The 16637-nt window shown below is 35.6% G+C and overlaps 1 protein-coding gene across 1 annotated transcript in view; it reads left to right on the top strand.

Moving 5' to 3' along the window:
• Positions 1-16637, top strand: part of LOC121295042 (protein kinase C-binding protein NELL1-like) — a 130679-nt gene that overhangs the window by 45855 nt on the left and 68187 nt on the right. The window contains exons 9-12 of the mRNA XM_041219333.1: positions 67-169; positions 1115-1188; positions 3042-3141; positions 4966-5094. Of these exons, the coding sequence (XP_041075267.1) occupies positions 67-169; positions 1115-1188; positions 3042-3141; positions 4966-5094 (406 nt within the window). The remainder of the gene's footprint in view (positions 1-66; positions 170-1114; positions 1189-3041; positions 3142-4965; positions 5095-16637) is intronic.

Here is a 16637-nt window from a genome sequence, read left to right as displayed (position 1 = left end):
TGTTTTTTTATTAGGTGACGTTTCCTTATTACTAACAGTGTTGTATTTTGAATGTTTTACATGCAGAATGGTGTGGTGGAGTGCAGGAGAATCCTCTGTCCTCCTGCTAACTGTTCTGCAGGCTCGCTTCCAGTACACGTTGAAGGCAAATGCTGCAGAGAATGCAGGCGTAAGTCAAATACACTTAATTACGCTCGTATGGAGCTGCTCTTTAGAAAGGTGCTCTTCATACCTTGTAGTATTACCTTGCTTACAAAAAGGGGTTTTACATAATCTGTGGAGTACTACTTTAATCATTGCTTGTTGGATTTAGATCAAAGTATCAAAGATAATTAACAAGTATTGTGAAGTCAAAATGTGTACGAATATGCAATTATCAGTTTACATTAAATAGCATAGCATGTTGGGTATTAGTACTTATTCCTTTAAATCACTGTTTTTTTATACATTGTTAGGATGTCTTCTTGAAGCAAACTATCTTTGGCCTTTAACTTTGTTTAAATGTTTTACTAAATCTCTATAATGCACGCATTTTATGACGATACAGATTATTCTGCATACATTGCTAAAAGCTGCATGCTACAGTTGATATTATTGTAAAACTAAAATCATATGAATTTTTGCTGGTGTTTAAGTTCTGGTGATATTTTGTTGTACATGTCTATTAAGGATATACCTCCAATTTGTCAACGGAGGGTCGACAAATATTCATACTAAAGCTCTGCAGTCCTGGAATATGTTAAACTAATTCTACACTATAATTCAAATTCTAATCCTGTTTTAGAAAAAAAAAACAAAAAAAAACAAGGTTAGTTGGATGGCAAGAGGGCAAGCCAGCCAAGATTTGAATGTTTATATGATTATCTGCCATGTGGAAGATAAGCTTGTAATCTTCAGATAGGATATTGTGTTTGTCATATTATGTGTGCACTGTTGTTGCCCGTTAGAGATATAGAAAGATTTGGTGCAAGTTATTAAACCAGGAAATCAAGATCCTCAAGGCTATATATATATATATATATATATATATATATATATATATATATATATATATATATATATATATATATATATATATATATATATATATTTTTTTTTTTTTTTTTTTCTACAGCCAGTTGTATCTACATGGGAAAAGTCTTGTCTGAGGGACAGCGAGCCTTAACTAAAAGTTGCAGAGAATGCAAGGTAATTGTTTGATTTTCAAATTGTGTGTTATACTGGGGTATTCTTAATCAAATAAAGCAAAATTATCATGTCAGTGCGGTTATACTAGTTCCCTAGCAGATGAACAGTGTGTGAATATCTTTCAGTGACATACACAATCTGTCTTCTTTAGTTGCATGGGGGACCATATTGTTTTTGTTCAGCTGTCTTGATGTGTTCATCATTTTCTTCACTTTTGACAGTCTGCATTCCTATCTGTACTGTGCGTAATGCATTTTCGATTGCTTTCAATGCTGGATTTAATGGCTTCACATTAATTCTGCGGTTCTTGTCTGCAATTCTTGAGCAAGCAATAAACATCAATTTACTGGGGTTTCCTCCTCATGTATGCTATTAAAAAGGCTCAGAGGCTTAATTGTTGAATATCGCATTTATGTTAACCCTCAAGCGTTTGCTGTAACCTTACATTTGTGGTTCAGTGGAAAATAAACCAGCATGTCATAAAGGACTAAGGCTGCTGTTCATAAAACAGCATTAAAGTCATTTGTTATTTTACAACCTATTAATTTTTTTAAAACTCCCTTGAATTCAATGTTTAAAACTTTTCCTATCGAGAGAAAATGGAAAGTGAGAAATGGCTTGTATGGCAACACTACAATTTCCACTTGAAAAACTCCAATTACTGTTGCCACCAGCTTACGTTCTGTTTCTACAGTACACTTGTACAATGAACTCATATGAAATGTTCAGTATCTAATTGCAGAACTACAAGTATACATTTGAGGTCAGTAGACAGTTGAGAATTGTCAAATACAATTGAGTTGTTTTGTATTTTTTTGTTCCAATGACATCACTTTTAAAGGACCGTGGTCTGAGAGATTTTTCATAATGAAATCATTAAATAAATACATTTGGGTCATTTCAAAGGTGACTCTGCCCCTTGTGTCAATGTCATGTGTCTAGTAATTATTTTTTGTGATAGAAATTCCCTACAAAAATTTTTGAAATGATGCTGACGTTATTTGTCGGGATTTAATTGGAAAGAAATGAGGTCATTTAAAATTGGAATATTTGCAAAGCTTCAGACAACATCTCACTGTGTGACCTTGAAAGTGGAGTGGAGGAATCTTGTGCTGTTATATTTAGTTATTAGGTATTACATTAATTATTTTCTAATGGAATGTGACACAGCTCTGATTCATAACAGGATAAAAAGCCTATATTTAGATTAGTCGGTCGTTCTCAGTGTCTACATAATAAAGTTTCACAGCTGATGTTATAAGATGCCATAAAAGATTTTGTGGCTGTAAGACACCATTTTTTGTATTTGTTGGTTTCAGTTATATTTCCTGACCTATTTCTATTTGTTTGATTTGTGTAAACTGTTTTTAATAGACTTCAGAGTCCTCGATGCGAGAACTTTTAAAACGTGCACAACTTCTTTAAATCCACTCTACTGGGACATCTTATTGTTTTTATAGCCTGAGCAACAGGCTTATAATCATCACACACTTTGTGCTTTTGAAACAGTAGAACAAAGTTTATGAAATTACTGCAATAGAAATGTGTGTAAAGGCCAAAGAGCTGTGACGAATACCAAAAGGAATTATCTGTGCATCTTTGGGGGCAACATCAGAGATAAAAAAAAATAAATTATCTCAAATAAAAATACACCAGCACACTATATTTTGAAATACAATTGGAGGAGACAAAAAAAAATTGCAAGATTATAGCAATGTTGTACTATGACGTTTTAATCCTGTACATACATGTGCCCTGGTAAATGCTTTCTTTCACAAAGTGCAGTATAAAGGCTCTCGTTAACAAGTGTAACAATTCACAAATGATTATATGAAATCTGTTTTCGGTTGCAGAACGGGATGATGGTGAAAGTGACAGAGAACTGCCCAGCTGTTAACTGTACAGAAAGTGAACAGATTCTGCCGGAAAACAGATGCTGTAATGTTTGCAGAGGTTGGTTACTTTGTAGAATTCAGCCATCCATTTATGGTCGCTTTGCCTTGGGATGTATCTGTCTGTGGCAGTGGAGTACTGAACAGATTGAGTTTCATACAGAATTTTGGAAATTGTTTTAAAAAGTTGTTTGTTGGTGGTACTGTATAGTTTGGATTTGTTTGTTTGTTATCAAATTGTATTTGTAGAACAAGCCACCTTTACCTACAATTCTCCAAACAAAGGAAGGTATAGTGTAATGGTATTTATTTTGAATGGTTCACCTTGGTGGTAGTAGTGTGTATATATATATATATATATATATATATATATATATATATATATATATATATATATATATATATATATATATATATATATATATATATATTTATTGTTATATTCACAAAATCCTGTAACTAGGAAAGGACAACATATGCGCTATTTAGTATCAGTTTGACCCTCCTTCCCTGAGAACATAGAACCAGTGCACCTTGGTTCAGATTTTACCAGATGTATAGGATAGTATGTTTCACATCCTACGGAATTCTAAGATATTTTCGCCTATGACAGGGGTGGCTGCTAATGTAACCATATGAATCTAAGTGGAATCTTTAAAACTATATGGGGGACGGAGGGGGGTGGCCCATATTATTGAGTATGAAACATATACAATTAAACAGAATAATCAGAGCATAATTAGCATTGATTTAATCATGTCTGGACTGGAATGTTAATTTAAATCAGCATTTCAAAGGCATTTCAAAGTTTGAATGGGAACTAGTTATTTCTGACAAGTTATTAAACCTACACAAACCTTGGATTAACCTGAAATTAAAAAAAAAAAAAAAAAAAAAAAAAAAACCTTACAAGCTGTTAAAATAATGTATAATCATCTGGAATTGAATGGTATGTTTCTTTCAAGATTGGTTTGCTATTCTTTTTCCTTTAGGCGAAGTTGTTCAAAGCACACCTTTTAGCACCTGAAGTAGCATTCTTAAGAACAAAACAACATGAATAAAAACCAGAAACAATAATGGCTGCTGCCTTAAAGCTTGTGTGAAGTCCAAAATGTGTTAGCTAGGTATGGGTTTGTCTTTTTCTAAACTTAGTATGGTTTAGTAGCATAATATTGAAATGATCCAGCTTCTGTACAGTGTACAACTGTGGATCCAGATCTCAAAAACCGGTCAGTACTTAGAAGATTTATCTCTCTACTATTATTATTTATTATTATTATTATTATTATTATTAATTTCTTAGCAGATACTCTTATCGAGCGTGACTTACAGTTATTATAAAATATCACAATACAAAGTATCACCTTACAAAATATCACAGTACAGAATATCACATTACAGTTAAGATCAGTTACAAAGTAGAATAAAATCAGTAGAAAATAAGAGTGAGTTCGACTAACAGAAGTTAACTTATAGTAAAAATATTTGCTTATACAAGTAAAGTCCATTAAGAGCACAAAGTGCGTGCAATAAATGGATAAGAACAATTTCAAATCAGAGCAGTTACCAAAAACGTGAATATGGATATCTAAGAGTAGAATCAAGTACAAGATACAGTGAATAGTTATATTTAAGAGCAGTAGTAGAGTACAGCAAGGTATGGAGCAGTTCAATACGAATACAAGCTGATGCAAGTACTGGTACAATGGGGTGCTACATAGTCCAGTATAGTCAAAGAGTTGTGAGGTTTACAGATCCTGCCTGAATAGGTGTGTCTTTCAGTTAGTTATGATTGTGCAAAGAAATTGAAATAATGCATCTAAGTGGATAGATATTGTATGCTATGAAAGGAATAATCACACAGCTGTATCTAATTTTACTGCAGGCTATGATTTCTGTGCTGAAGGACATAACTGTGGCGAAAACTCAGTATGCAAAAACTGGAATACCAAGGCTGTTTGTGAGTGCAAGAGTGGCTTCTTTTCAACACCTGGAGACTCGGCATACTGTGAAGGTAGGACTATTGACATCCACAACATCACTGCAGTAGAGTCAGCTTGCAATTCATTCACTGCTCTATATTAAAGCACCAAGGCTAGGTTGCAAAGTGGAACAATGGGGGTGTCTTTATAGCTCAATTAGGAAGCCAGTACTGAAAGGCATTGGGTGCCTTGTCAGAAAGCAAGGGTTTTATGGAATGTAAAGTACAGAATGTTTGTCGAACCAAAGACAGGAAAATCTAGGAAGCATTTTTTTAAAAAACATTTAGAACAAAAGACAAGACATTTGAGACAAGAAATTGACTGGTCGTTAATGTTCCTCAGTAAAACTACAGGTCTTTCTGTCGTATTAAAAAAAAAAAAATGTAATGGACAGTTATATATTGCCTCTAGACCACGAAAGGTCTAGATTGGCAGCCTGTCTTGATAGAGGTCACTCAGAAGTCATGTTACATAAATAATAAACTATATAGAAGCATGCTGTTTGATTTCCTAGATATGTAAACCTTAGTTCTTTCAACCACCAATTTTAATTTGTAAATCAATTCAATAGCGCAATTCTTTCATGCTAAAATTTGCTTTGGGAGTGATCGTAAGGATAAGAATTATCTGTTGCGTGGCAATGAAATGTATAAGTGACATTTCCAACACTGTGGGTGGTGGTATCACTTAACCAGCACAAATGTTCGTCTCTTGAAATATCCCCATGTCTTAGCTAGTGAACAAGGTCCTTATTCAGTCACCCGCTTTTAATATCAATTTATTGTGGTGATAGGTTTGACTTTGACGTTTAAACACAGCTGTCGACTTCAGTTTCTTAACACCGTAACTAGTACAATTTCTTTCTTTTTTTTTTGTTTGTTTTTGACTTGTTTGGTCTTTGTTTACTGAAACACATGTATAGATTTTCGTTTCAACGTCGTTACATAAAGAAGTGACAAAACGGTGAATCTCTGGGCTGTCAAACAAGGTCATTTATCAGATTTGGCTTACAAAACACTGACAAGCTCTAAGGTCACCTTATATACTAGATAACAGAATCACAAACACGTATGGCCCATTGGATCTATAATTTACCCTTTAGGTGTACTACCACTATGTTGGCAAATCAATCCTTTCAGTTGGCTCCCATTGCTTAAAATTGTTTTTCAATTTTTCACAATTTTCCTTTGTGTATGGCTAAAATAAATCTCATTTGTAACCCTGTCATTAACGGTAGAATGGATCACTTGTATGTATGTTTGTATGTCTATATCTCTGTATGTATCTATGTATGTAAATGCTCACATATGCATATGGATGGGTTTATATTCAATATGTGTATGAAAGGGTGTTAACTCAGATGCATACACTTCAACAATTTAAAATGTAAAGCAGGAACGTAATCCTTAGGCATAGTTCAGATTTTAGTGTTGTATTTTCCAATCTGAAACAGTGTTTTGGTGAGAAAATATGTGTTGGTTAGATTGATTGGTAATGTCAACTGTCAGTGGTGCAAAGGATTCCAACAAGACATTTGATTTGAGGTGTCAGTAAGCTGTCAGACAGACAGGACGGGTGTATCAAGATACATTGAATATAAGACTTGTACCGTATGTATTCCATCACATTGCAACACTATGGGATCATAATTTTAAACTTGCCCCTTTGCCGATCATAGATTTGGAAATGACCTTTGCTTCCCTCAGGCAGCGTATGCAGTAACTGATTACAAACTTACAAATTACAAATATATCCTTTATTCATAAGACTGAAGACTACAATATCCTCTACAATGAGGTGGCATTATGTGTCGCATGTTTCTGGAAATTAATAAGCATAGGTTTACAAAAATGATGCACTATTACTTTAGATAATAGTCTTAGCTGAATTATCTCAACATGTTCTTATATTTCAATCTAAGAGTAATTGGTTTCTCCCTCTAATTAAAAAGATATTGATATTTAAAACCGATTCATTGTATTAATATAAAAAATTACTGTTCATAAGTTATGGACAAAATGGTTTATGCTTCACTGTCATCTGTTAATTAGGCTCATATAAAAGTGTGCTAATTGGCTCACATTGAACTGTATTCCTAGCTCTTTCTCACAAAGTGATGTAAATTGGGCACATTTTGTGCCGTTGCTGGTGTTAACGCCAATGGGCTAAGTTCACCCTCCAACAGCAACGCCGGGTTAAAATATGTCACAACTTAGATGGCAGACCTCCAAGAAGCACCAGATGACAGATGCTATAAAGTGTAGCTGGAGGTGTATTACAAGGGGACTTAACACTAAACCAATGATGCCTCTTCCAAGATCAGGAATTCCCTGTAAACAAAACGCCATCTTAGAGGTCAGGTCCAAACAGTGCCTTCCTTGGCTTGGCTTTGCCACCAGGATTCAGTACCCTGGTGACATCCATTACTTAGGTTCGCAGGTGGAAGGGGGCAATATATTTCATCCTCAATCAATGAATCAATCAATCTTTATTTTATATAGCGCCTTTCATAGTGAACCACCATTATAAAGCACTTTACAAGATGTAATACTTTAAATACAGAGAAGTGCATAACACATGATATACAGTAAAAAAACAATGCCTAATACAATACAGTGAAAAGTGCATAATACATGATATAGTAGCATAATACATGAAATAGTAGCAACAAGACAACAGCTAATAGCAGGCTTAAATAGCATGGAAAGCAAGAGAGAACAAGTGAGTCTTGAGAGTTGATTTAAAGCGAGCGATGGTGGGAGAGTCACACACCAAAACTGGGAGAGAGTTCCAAAGAGTCGGAGCCATGAAGCTAAACGAGCGTTTTCCAAGTGTGGTGCACTTTTGCTTGGGTATAACAAGCAGGCCAGAGTCGGAGGACCTCAGATTGCGGGCAGGGACATAGCGGGTCAGCAGGTTGAGGAGGTACTTGGGACCTGTGTGATGAAGGGCATTGTAGGTGAGCAGGAGAGTTTTGAAAGTGATCCTGATCTTTACAGACAGCCAGTGCAGCTGGACAAGACGGAAGGTGATGTGATCACGTTTTTTAACATCTGGTAAGGATCCTGGCAGCGGCATTCTGAACTAGCTGCAGTTGCTTTATGGTGCATGCCGGGAGACCACCATAAAGAGAGTTGCAGTAGTTGAGTTGAGATTTGTATAGCTCCTGATTTGTAAGCGGGTTGCAGTCAGGAGATGCATTTAATGGTCAACCTTGAGACTTACTCCCCCCCCCCCCCTTCAAGCACCCAAAACTTATTGATGTACTGTAAATGTACAAAGTGCTGTTATAGCTTAGTAAGTAAACCAAAAATGTATGTAATCGCTTTGGGGATTTTTTTTGTTCCTGTTAAAATTTTACAGCAAGTACCTACAGTATTATCAACAGCTGCTTTGGGAAAGAGATGTGGATTGTGTTAGAGCTCTTCCCAGGCATTTTTGAGTTTATCTAAGGCTAACAGAATTGGTTTCCAGGACTTTTGTGTTTGTTTATCGTATACACGTGAAAATCAGCCAGGGAGGTCAATTATAATGTACATATACTGTATATTCCCTCAGCGTACTGGCTAAGTAAAGTGGACAGACTACCCATCACAAAGCATCATTGTACTGTTACTTATAGTTTGATTAAATGTGGCGTAATGGCAAATGGCATGTCCCACATCTCATAAGGATTATCATCATCCAAGTCTGTCTTGACTTGAGTAGCATTTTTGAAAAATGGAAATGACGCTTTGGGTAATTTTAAAAGGCACATGCCTCCTTCATCAATTGCTATAACAGCATTTAAGCCTGTAGTCCAGGATCCAACATTGCATAAATACTCTAAAAATTGACATTAGTCCCTGAAAGTACTAGAATTTGAATGTCTATTTTTGTAAACTACAGGTCTGAGAGAGAAATAAATAACTGGGCTGCTCCAAAATATGTATTGCAAAAGTCCTTAAAATTGCACAAACGTGTAAGGATGATTGCTTTCCAAAAAAAACTCCCCAAAACTGTTTTTGCAGTTCTTCCAGGTTTAATTTGCATTTACAAATTCCTAATGTCACTTAAAACATGTGTAATGATTCATTGACAGACCATCTGGGCTCTTTCGGGTGTGTTTATTACATAAATATAAATGATATATCAATGAAGACCAGTGGCTTTGGGGTACCCCTTGTGATGACCTACTTCAGTGCTGGTTCTTCACTAGAATATTAGTGTGCAAGTCAGCATATAGGGTGTCAAATGTAAGAAATTGCAGAAATATTTTTACCTGTCTTTATTCCAAGATTTAGCCGTTTAGACTGTTTTTCCCAATGTGTGAATAATGCATACTTTCAGATATAATTTATAAATCTGAAAATATTTAACAACTAACTTTTAAATAAATATTTAAACCCTAATTGTGGGTTTTGCAAAATAACATTTTAGCATCTAAATAAATATTTAAATGTTAACTATAGTGGAGTTCAGGGAGTGTGAGCCAAGGCTTTGCTCCTTCCTAATTTCACCTGTCTATCATCATTGACTCCTTATTTAAACCCAGTCACAGCTCAGCTCTTTCTCTTGCGTTTTGCTTTTTTGCATATGCTGCGACCCGTTCTCCCTCCCTGCCGGATCGCCTCAAAATATCGCATTAATTTCTCTATCTCATAATTTCTCCAATGGAAGCTCAAGCCTCTACCCAACAACCAGATAGCTGGGGTGTTGATATTGTTGTCCTGCAGGGTTGTTAAGAGTTTGACGAGTGGCTGATCCTTATAAATAATACAACAGAAAGGACAGTCTGGCAGTTTGGTCTGTGCCTCAGATATAGCAGTATCAATGTTGTTTGTTGAATTGAGTAGACTTAAGGAAGATTTTGATCCCAATGGTATGGAAGAGAGCAATACTGAAGACGGCAGAATAAAAGAGATGGGTCGAATGCCCTATCACTCAGCCAAAAACTTCCGAGGTGATCTGAAGGAGAAAAGGAAGTCTTTACAGATTATGCTTAACCCTGGTGATTGTGAACCCATTGTAAGTGAACTTCAGTCACTGGAATTGACTTACAATTGTGCATCAAAGTTGATTCCAAATAGTCTATATAACCACATTGCTTCAACAATCAGATGTATCACTGAGAGATGGTCAAAGGTCTCGTTCTTTAGCAGATTTATTGAAAGCAGACAGCAATGAGGTATGGAATCCTATCAAAGAGATACAGTTTTTAAACAGTGAACAAGATTTCGAAAAATCTAGCTGGAATTCCCATAATGACCTGTTGTAAAAATTGCAGATGGTCCATTGATTCCAAATTCTCCCACAGACCCATTGGCTGTGTAGGAAGCCCTCCTCTACTGCCATCTAATAGTCAGCAAAATGGGAGGAGAATACACAATTGTGACATGTGACCAAGAAATATATGACATTGCTTTTGCTGTCAGAAAAAAGAAGGCATATTTATTTCCCTAGCTTATACTTAGAATGTGAGGTTTCCACATCGCTGAGAACTTAATGGGCTGCATTGATCACCTGACAAAGGACTCTGGAATAGAAGATATTTTGGTTGAAGGTAAATTGTTTCTAAGGTACCATCAACAAAATCATGTCAGGCAAAGATTACTATTTGATGAACCAGGCCTTCACCTTGTTTGATATTTCTGTTTAAGACACACTGGAAAGATTTGAAAATTGGCTCTTGAATGAAGACAAAGATATTGAATTACTTTCTGAATTAAACCATGTTCTTGATGACTTGAAAAAAGCAGTCAAAGCAGAAGACAGAAAGAAGGTACATGCTGTCACAGTATTGGAAACAATAAAGCCTATGCTGCAGGAGTTTGATGATTTTAGCTCAACACCAACAAGTACAATTTGGATGATGTAACAAGAAGTGATGGCCATTTTGCATTGATATATTTGCTGAAAGAGCTGGAAATTGGGAAGAACATCACAATGCTGTTGAACAAATGCTGCCTTACATTGCTGCGTCAGATCATTACATATAAGCAAATCACCTACCCGTCTTGATGAAATGAAAAATCTCCCTCAATCAGCACCAGAAGTCAATGCACAGTTTAAAAATGGAGATTTCACTATTCACAGAGCTGTAGGTAGGTTTAATGGTAATTGAAGTGACCTAGCCTTGGAACAAACTTAAAATCGGGAAGATAAAACCGCCCTGTTTAAAGGTGTCACACATAATCATTCTGCAATGGAAAAATACATAAAGATATCTCCTGTCATGACTGAAATTTCAGAACAGGTGAAAGGAATGATCAATTTACACCAGGATTCACAGGAAGGTAACCATGATAACGTACCAAAACAGAGAAACACAAGTCTGCTGTTGAGTAACTAGTAAGTACTGGTACATATATAAATCCATGGAATTCAAGCGAGTGTCCATTCACAGTGAATATTGCTACTGGACAAAGAGCAGATTCACAATATGTGCTTGATTCAAAGCAAAAAGGGATAGGAGCATTGAGAAACGTAAAAGAAACAGGAGTGTCACGGTTAAGAATATAAAGATAATGCTATTCTTCTCCAAAATGAAAAAAGTCACAACCGACAAGCAAGTCAAACAGATGCATGCAGATGAAAGTAATGTTATAAGGGCTCTCTATTTTGCACAAAATATGGATGAGAAGGGTAAGCTTGACGCATTTCAAGATGCATGGGCAGCATGTCCACCTTCCCTCTTTGAAGAAGATCAAACAATGGTGACTGTTATGTGGAAGTGCCAAAAAAGTGATTTATTTTTATTTTTATTCCACTTCACAATGCCACTGATATTCTGTGGGAACAAGATTCTTTACAAGAATGCCCGTCATTAGCAGTGTATCTCATTGATGCAATAGCTTTTGCCCAGAGATCTCAAACTCTGAATGCCTCTACTTTTAGAGACTTACGACAAAAACACCTTTGCAAAATAATCAAAGAGAGACCAGCAGGTTGCAATTGTATTCATATAGTTAGTGACCGCTATGATGTAGACATAACCTCCTCCCTTAACACTAGAACTACCGGGCGTACATACCTAGAACTACTGTAGCGGTAGCGGTATTCTACTGTACTGTATTCTATTAAAATGCATGTAAAACTACTGCAGCATCACACGCTATTAAACTGTTTTGTATTAAATATACTCAGAACAGCGTGTTTATTTTAACATACCAAAGATAGTGCTTACCTTTAATTCCGATTTCCTCACTTTCACATAATTGTTGGCTCATTATACAAATAATAAATCATGTATGAGAACTCAACCAGTCACTGTTCAGGATTTCTCGTGCAAACTGCACAAGAGACATAATAAGAGAGACATCCTACATTCCACGTATTAGCGTATATAAAACACACTAAATAAACAGCATTGATAACATCAGTTTATACAGCATTCACACGTTATTGCATGCAGATTGTGATCTGTGGTATTAGGAACTGCATTAAAACCATGCAGAGAGAAAAATAATGACTCGAGTCCCATTAACTCACAGATCATTCAGCACATAAACTAAGGAAAAAAGAAAAAGGCAGGTGCTAAGCTAAATTATTCCATGTAGTGTGCATATATGTATGTATTTATTAGTGTTAGTTTACAGTATGTTGGGAAAAGACATTTAACCTCATGCATCGGTCAGACTATTCCTTCTCTTTACTGATTATTTGCTGCAGCAGAATTCAATTTGATTTAAGATATTCATGCTGTAAAGCTTAAGTGTGAGAAAAGAAAAGAAAATGAATCTTGCAGGTAACCCTCTGACCTTTCTAGAGCACAGTCATAAATCTAATTCAAAAGCTTTTTGAGTAAAACGAGGATAGAAAAAAACAACAAACAGCTGTTGCTTGTGCTGTATTTCAATTATGAACCTGTTAGAGCTGCAATCAAGTGACATTTTGCATTAAAGAATAATTGTTGAGATTCTATTGCAGTGTGTTGCTATCTCTGTCCTCCTTCCCTTTAAATCTGCTTTCAAACCATCCTTCTTCTACTGCTACTTTAAGTAGTTTACTGGCATGTACAAAGCAAATCGTCGCCAGGGGCCACCTTGCCCGGATTCATTCCAGTACATGCCATTAATTGTTTTTTTGTGTTTATGGTGAGTGGGCAGAGCGAAAGTAGATGCATGATGCCCCTGCTGAGTTTTATGTCATGTTGGTTCTGACTGGGCCCAAGTGCATTAATATAGTATGCAATTGGAAAAATAAATTGTCGGGGAAACTGCAGACAAAATCAGCAAAAATTGGCACGTGACACAATTCTACTCCACAAGGTATTTTGTTTTAAAAGAAAAAAAAAAACATTAGGGTCTCGGGTGGCTTGCCTGTTAATAGTACAAACGTGTGGTGTGAAAGATGAGATGCACAGTACACACTATACCACTTCATATGATATGGAATACAAAAACTGTATTATACAAAAGATGATAGTTAAGTGTTTAATTAGACCATTGCTATTTTCTCCAGACTTATGAATTGGGATTTTCACTTGTGTAGTATTTCTAAACAAGTGGGCAAGTGGACTTTTTGTTTGATAACACACTGAGGTTCTTTTATTGCATCTTGTAATGATTTCCGATGAGGCAAAAGAGGATACAGCGGGTTAGCTCAAAGCTAGACACTCCAAATTTCATTAGCGCTTTTTTTTCTTGCATGGTGGGGATGAGGGGACAGGGACATCAATCAATTGTAAAATAAAAAACAGATTAAGATTATTCACAAGCCCTTAAATTGCATCTCTGAGTTGTGGATTGTTCATTTTATGGTGGGCATTTTTTCTTTTCTGAAAAAAAATGTCTTTTCTAATGGTTTGAAGTAAACAGCTTTGAAAAAGCTTAGCTAAAGATTCTTGTGATGGAGTCACTACCCACGTCTTGCAGTTTTAAATGCCAGGATTGTCCAAATCTTTTCAATGCTTTGCTTGCTGATCCCCTATTGATGAGGAATCATCCTGAGGAAGCAATGGAAACAAGTGCTAAATAAACATTACTTAGCCATTTTAAATGTGAGGGAACCTCTGAAGTTGTAAATTGAAACTAAAGACCCCTAACAATAGTTACAATCTGAAAGACACACACACACACACACACACACAAACACACAGACACATATGTGAGAAGATGATGAAAGCACTTTATAAGACAATTGGATTTAAATGAGGGGGGTTACTGACAGACAAAATAAAAAATGTATTGTTCAAGAATGCATACGTGTGTCTTTTTTATGATTTGAATATATTATATTAATAAATCAAAATGTATTTTATCCAGCACATGTACTATATAGTGAAATGAATAGCATCTGTCAAGAAAAGATATGCCTACGTTTCTGCTGTTGAAAATGAATCATATGCTGTAATGTCTTATAAAATGAGGTTGTAATGGTCTTGAATACATTTTGCTGGATCTTTTAACTGGTAAATGTAAAAGGATTAGGTATCAGTAAATCAAAGTGTACCCTGAATCAGTACTGTCTGCTCATTAGCAATCCTGCAGCTTGCTGAGATAACCGGCCATGAAATTGTGAAATGCCATTGTTAGAGAGTGCTTTATGGAAGCTCAGTGTAATTTACTGCTTTAAATGTCAGGAAAAAAATATCTTAATTAGAAACTTTCCAGTTATTATTTTACCCCAGACTTGTATTGTGAAAGAACAAAGCATTGCAGTGGAAGATTTATCTGCAGCTGATCAACTTCTTGATCAAAACATGTGTTTCCCTGTTAATTTTGTGACAATTTGTCAGAATGCTTTACAATCTTGGTTAGGTTGCAAAAAAACATTATTTTTAATTAACCAGGGGTGTACGTTTAATGATATTTTGAGCATGCATAGTGTTGTTAATTTAGCAGCCACTCAATGGAAACAACAGAGTTGAACTTTGCTTTCTACATCTGTGAATCAGTACAGTAAAGTCATTATTTTAAGAAAGTTAAATAGACAAACATTTCCGGCTTTTGAAGGCACTGGCTGAAACAATTGTCTACCTTTTAGTGTACCTCAGAATCTGTAATTGAGTGTTTGTAGTCACAAGAAAATCCATGATTAAAAACACTATACTGCACAATGGGCTTGAAAGCATTAGTTTTAGTGTTGGTACTTTTTGCTTACCACAGCTGTTCCACATTATATTGTATTATAGTATTACAGCTTTACATTTGTTTGTGGCAGAAACACTTTTTCTCATTCTTTTGGAAGGTAATACGTTAAAAATAACAAGCATTCAACTGAGTCTTATTTAGAAAGTGAGGCATTACAATAATGCTAAAGGTCAATAAGACTAGATTTTTGCTTCATTTGTGTGTGCATTGTGCTGAGCAGTGGTGACGATGGATATGATACCTTAAAGGAAATGCACAATGTATGTACACTTTCCTATGCATTTGGCTACTGTCAGTATTTAATCAGCTGGCAAATGAGTTACAGTTCTTACAAAGATCTCCAAAAGATTCTTGTCAATGCATGACACATGTAGTTGCTTGCAACATGTGGGTTTAAAAGATTTCTTTTAAACTGCGTTCCCATTGCCCAAACTCTGCTTTAGGACTGCAGGTGGGACTTCTGCAACACTATGAACATAGTTATTGTAAGCTTTGTTTCTACTGCACGAAAGCTTGGGACTCTTGATACTTGAAAACAGCTGAATGTATTTGACAATTTGAATATAACTTCATATTGTTTTCATGTGTATGGTTCCTAATTAATGCAAGAGGAAAATTTAAGAGTTTTCTACTACAGTGATGCTCTAAAAACTTTGTTCAGCAGAGGGTTGCGACTATTTATTTAGGGGACTGGAAAGAAGAGAATGCATATTGCTTTTTAACTTAAATTCACACCAGTTACCTTCAGGCAATTGAAACATGTTGCTTGCAAAATGCAAACAACTGCAGCATTGAATAAAAACAAAACTGCCAGCTCTTTTGCAAGGTTTGGAGATCACAAGTGGATCAAACAATGTCCAGAGAATAAGCTCTCCCAGGCTGGTGGGACCTGTAACGTTAGACAAGGATTTGAGCTCTGAACATGAAGAAAGTGTAGTTTGAAAGCATAGATACATTATGCATGCAAATTGCACCTTGCTTCACTGATGCATTGATACCAACAAAGCTTACAATGGGGAATTGCAATTCTAAATTCAGCCCTCGTCTCCTTTCTCTGTTCTTTAGGCACAAACACGTTTTATCTCAAGTGTGGATCACCCAGAAACAGCAGCACATCTTCAGTTGTATTATTTGTAATATTTTTTTTTTTTTTGGGGGTCGGGGGATTAGTGTTCTATAAATTTAAATAGATGAGAGGATATGTTATGTCCTAAAACTGTGTTTGGTAAATATTTCATAAGACATAGAGAAGACCACTATGCCCTTTATGCAAATGTTTTAATAAGTTAATTGGCTTGTTGGAATACCTGCTTGAGGGCAAATATACAGTTTCACAGTGAGAACTCTTTATTAAATCTGCCATCTAGCCTTAGAGTATCTTGAATACATTTACACCTGAAATGGCACACAATATGAACACATATAAAAAAGTGTATAGAAACTTTAAATATGAAACACAGAAACACAGTAAAAGTAGAAGGAAATCAGCCTGTGTTTTTCTA

This window comes from Polyodon spathula, chromosome 19, assembly GCF_017654505.1.
Source record: "Polyodon spathula isolate WHYD16114869_AA chromosome 19, ASM1765450v1, whole genome shotgun sequence".
Lineage (NCBI taxonomy): Eukaryota > Metazoa > Chordata > Actinopteri > Acipenseriformes > Polyodontidae > Polyodon > Polyodon spathula.
Note: the sequence above shows the minus strand (reverse complement) of the source record. Positions and strands in the feature narration are given on the sequence as shown.